Raw genomic sequence first — 3,974 nt, 5'->3', positions numbered from 1 at the left:
ACTTAATTGTTTCTCGCCGCTCCAATAAATCCTCTGTTGATGTAGCAGCGAGACCAGCTTATCCTCCAAAAGATGTTCTATACAAAGATCTCTAAATTCCTCCAACATTTCCATGAGAGATAGGATTAGTTTGACATTGAAAATATTGGTTTTTTGAGATTGCCAAGCCTTGAAGACCCTTCTCAAATTCTTAAATTTAGCAGAGATAACCTTAGACTTATCTACTTGTGGGGTGGGCAAAGACCAACTATGTTGTACCACAGCTAGAAAATGCTCATGTTCCATCCAATAATTCTCAAACCTGAAGATTCTACCCTTTGGAATAGCAGTACCAATATGAATGATACAAAGAACATGGTTAGAGGTTTCTCTTACTAAAGTGTTTACAAAGGTATTAGGGAACGTTAGAGTCTAGGAGTTAGAGGTAAAAAACCAATCCAACCTATCGAAAAGTGGTGGGTCTTATCAGCTTGTCTATGTGTACTGTCTACCTTGAAGTGGTAGCTCCACCCAGCCCAAAGCGCTAATTGCCTCACTGAAAATAAACATCCCGTGCATATCTCCTCCCGGTCTGTTCCATTTTTCTGGTCCTCGCATGAGGTTGAAGTCACCAACAACTAGCCAATAGATTTCTCCGGTATCTGAATTTTTTTAACCAATCTGTGAAATTCCGCTTCCCCTCACTAGTGCACGGGCCATATACATTAGTCAATAACCAAGCTTCATTATTTTGCCTTGAGGTAAAACTCAACAGAAATGCCATATTCATTGCTAAAAGCCAAGACACCATCAAACATTGAGGATTTTTAAATGGTAATGACTCCACCAGAGGTGCCCACCGACGGCAGGTATTCAAATTTGTAATACATGAGGGGACAAAAATTCTTAAGAAATTGATGATCAAAATGCTCTCTTTTAGTTTCTTGGGGGTCTTTCCACAATCTTATCTCTAATTGAATCCCATTTTCTATCTGAATTCTAGCCTCTAAAATTCCACATAAAACCTTCCATTCTCTAGTATTTATGTTGTCTCCCATTTAAAAACACATGAAGCCAAGAACAATATTGGCATAGCATGAGTACCATGCATGCCTAGAAAGCCATAACAGGGAGTTAAACAATCTGATCCCACTAGCATCCAAGATAGGTGCATCAATAATCCATAAGAAAGGAAAACAGAATGTTCCAACCAACAACAAAAGCAAGAGCAGAATAAGTTATTATAGCTCCAAAATATAAAGTGCTGAGAGCAGAGAAACTGATAAATGGGGTTAATTTGCAGCAAAAGTCCCATAAAAGCCCTTAAGGCACGCCATGTCTCATTTCTTGGATTTCTTCTTGGCAGATTTGCTTCCATCCGCATCATCTTCTTTAGAGAGCTTCTTAGGTTGCTTCTTCCCACCAGGGGCGGCAACCGTCTTCCTTTTCTTCAAGGGCACATCTGTTAACTTTGCCGGGTCAATTTTGCAGAAGGAGGCACCAAGGTTCTTGATGACAGACGTGGAGATGGTTGGAGGATCAATCGAACACCCCAGGCATTGCTTGTCATTACAGGAGGAGCTCTTGAAGCCCTTGAGCTGATCTTTTTTCCTTAGACTGCGCTTGACAGTGTTATCTGTCACGCCTTCCACAACTTTCCCCTGCTTAGGATACTCAAGAAACGTTGACGACCATGGCTCAGTGGATGGAGATATCCTCGATTTAATCTTCTCTGGCGATGTACTAGGGGAGGTAATCACTCTTCCATCAGAAGTATCAACCCCATCATTTGGGGTACCTTTTCCTTTCTCAGGGGGACTGTCAGACTCAATATGCACAGATGTCACAGACTTCATGACACTCGGCTCACCAACATCAGACAAGTGACTAAGGCAAGGGAGTGGAGCGGAGACAGGGCAGCGAGGTGGCAAGTTGAACAGAACCGAGGGAGCAGAAACATCGTCCATATATTCCATAGCAGATGAGAATTATTGCCATCTCCCCAATAATTATTGAAACAAATCAATAATCCACTCCAACTCTTCCCAAATAGAGGGAGAGTTGCGATTATCCCAATACGTAGTTGGATTGGGATCAGGTTATTGGAGAAGGTATAATAATAAAGAGAAAGATATTAGGACATCCCCATTAGCTAGTCAGGGAAATATTTATTAGGAAACTGCTGCAGAGATGCTCTAAGGTCAGCTACTACTCTACTGCTAGAAATGCTTTTTCATAAACGGTGCTTTGTCCGCCAAGTGTTAAGTGTATACTACGAAAGAGATCCGATAGGATCCAGCTATTATGATAGGATAAATTAGTTAGAATTGATTGTTGCAATTCTATATTAGTTTCTATCCATATCGCTTGAGATCTAAGCCACCATGTACTGCGTATATAAACAACTCACAAGATTCAGTCGTAGCGCTAGCTCCGCCACCAGCAACTTTGGCTGCGTACATCCTCAAATCGGCCCCGCCGAGCTCTTGGTCGACGTCTTCCGCTTTTTTGTTGGGTTATAGCCAGGCATCCAAAAGTTGGGTTGGCAAACAGTGTGGTCTGTCGGACAATCGGACCAGCTCTTTTTAGACCCGGTGCTCCAACAAACAGGGTGCAAAGTGAACTTGGAACTCCATGTGTATTGAGTATTGACTATTGAGCGAGATGCGTTCCGATCCAAGCATTATCTATGACTAAGATTCTGTACAGTTTTTAGCTGCGGAAGCGAACACTACCTGGTGCTATTGGTTTTTACTTTTGCTATACCTTGGAGTGGACACAGAATGTGAGAGCTGCTAGTAGATGAATCCTAGCTCTGCCACTTCAGCAGTTTCACACTATTTGCCGCATCAAACTGCTGACTCTGATTAAACATTTGATACGTACGGGAGACAAAAGAAAAAGAGGTAGTACATGTGTATATGCATCATCATTACTGCACGTACGAAAGACCCTGATCCAACACTCACCCCTCTATAGATTATTATTACAGTGCAGAAAAAAGGCCTGCTTAGTTAATCACTTTCCTCCATCTCCTGATAATAAGCACACACGTTAATTATTCTCCAGCGTACGTATGAGCGAGGTGATTCAGAGCAGCCGGCGCTACTCTGCTACACCCAGAGCGCGCCGGCATTCCGCAGCAGCGGGACGAGGTTGCCGCTAAGGTGGAGCGACATGACCTTGTCGGTGGAGCCAGCGAGCCTGCCGCCGATGAACACCGCCGGCACAGCGGGGCTGCGGCCCAGCAGCCTCGCCAACGCCTTCTCCATCTCCTTCCCCCGCGGGTCCTCGTCCAGCTCCACCACCGTCGGGTTCACCCCGAGCTCGCGGAACAGGCGTGTCACCGTGTGGCACATGCAGCAGGAGCTCATGCTGAAGATCACCACCGCACGCTGAGAAGCCAGCTTCGTCACCCGGTCCATTATTGATCAAGAAGGTGATCGAACTTCTTAGCGAAAAGGAACTTGCAAGAATTGAAGAGAAAAAATGTAGGCGAGCTAGAAGAGCTTCTTAATTGTTTGTGAGATGCTTTGAGTAGTTGTGCTTGCTTGCTTAGAATTGGTGAAGGGAGGCTGGTTTATATAGGCGTGGGCATGTGCATTGGCAAGAGAGAGGGATTTTGCAGCGATCTGACTGGCGAAAGGTGATACCGGAGGGACTGGATAATGGCCAAGCCTCTTTCTTGCGACACCACAGATCGGTTCAGTGTGGAATATGGAATATTTGGACGGCAACAGAAGTGCAGCAACCTGATACCGAGATGGTCGTCCATGCATGTTGATAAGGTTCCTGGCTCTTGCTTTTTGTAGTTCTCTGCTATCCCATTCGACAAGTCAGAAGAGAGAGAATGGGAAATGGATAGGGGTAGAGAGAGAGAGAGAGAGATTGATTCTGGTGAGATCATGGTCATCTAGTCTTCTGAGATATGTGAGTTGAATGAGCTGTAGAAGATTCAAGAAAAGTTGTAGCTATGGAATAATAATTAAGATTCA

General features: G+C 44.3%; 1 protein-coding gene across 1 annotated transcript; it reads right to left on the bottom strand.

Moving 5' to 3' along the window:
• Positions 1-2,819: 2,819 nt before the first annotated feature.
• Positions 2,820-3,557, bottom strand: LOC117854939 (glutaredoxin-C1). Its single transcript, XM_034737200.2, has one exon. The coding sequence runs from the start codon at positions 3,402-3,404 to the stop codon at positions 3,093-3,095; it is 312 nt and encodes a 103-aa protein (XP_034593091.1). The 5' UTR covers positions 3,405-3,557; the 3' UTR covers positions 2,820-3,092.
• Between the last annotated feature and the right edge of the window lie 417 nt (positions 3,558-3,974).

This window comes from Setaria viridis, chromosome 5, assembly GCF_005286985.2.
Source record: "Setaria viridis chromosome 5, Setaria_viridis_v4.0, whole genome shotgun sequence".
Lineage (NCBI taxonomy): Eukaryota > Viridiplantae > Streptophyta > Magnoliopsida > Poales > Poaceae > Setaria > Setaria viridis.
Note: the sequence above shows the minus strand (reverse complement) of the source record. Positions and strands in the feature narration are given on the sequence as shown.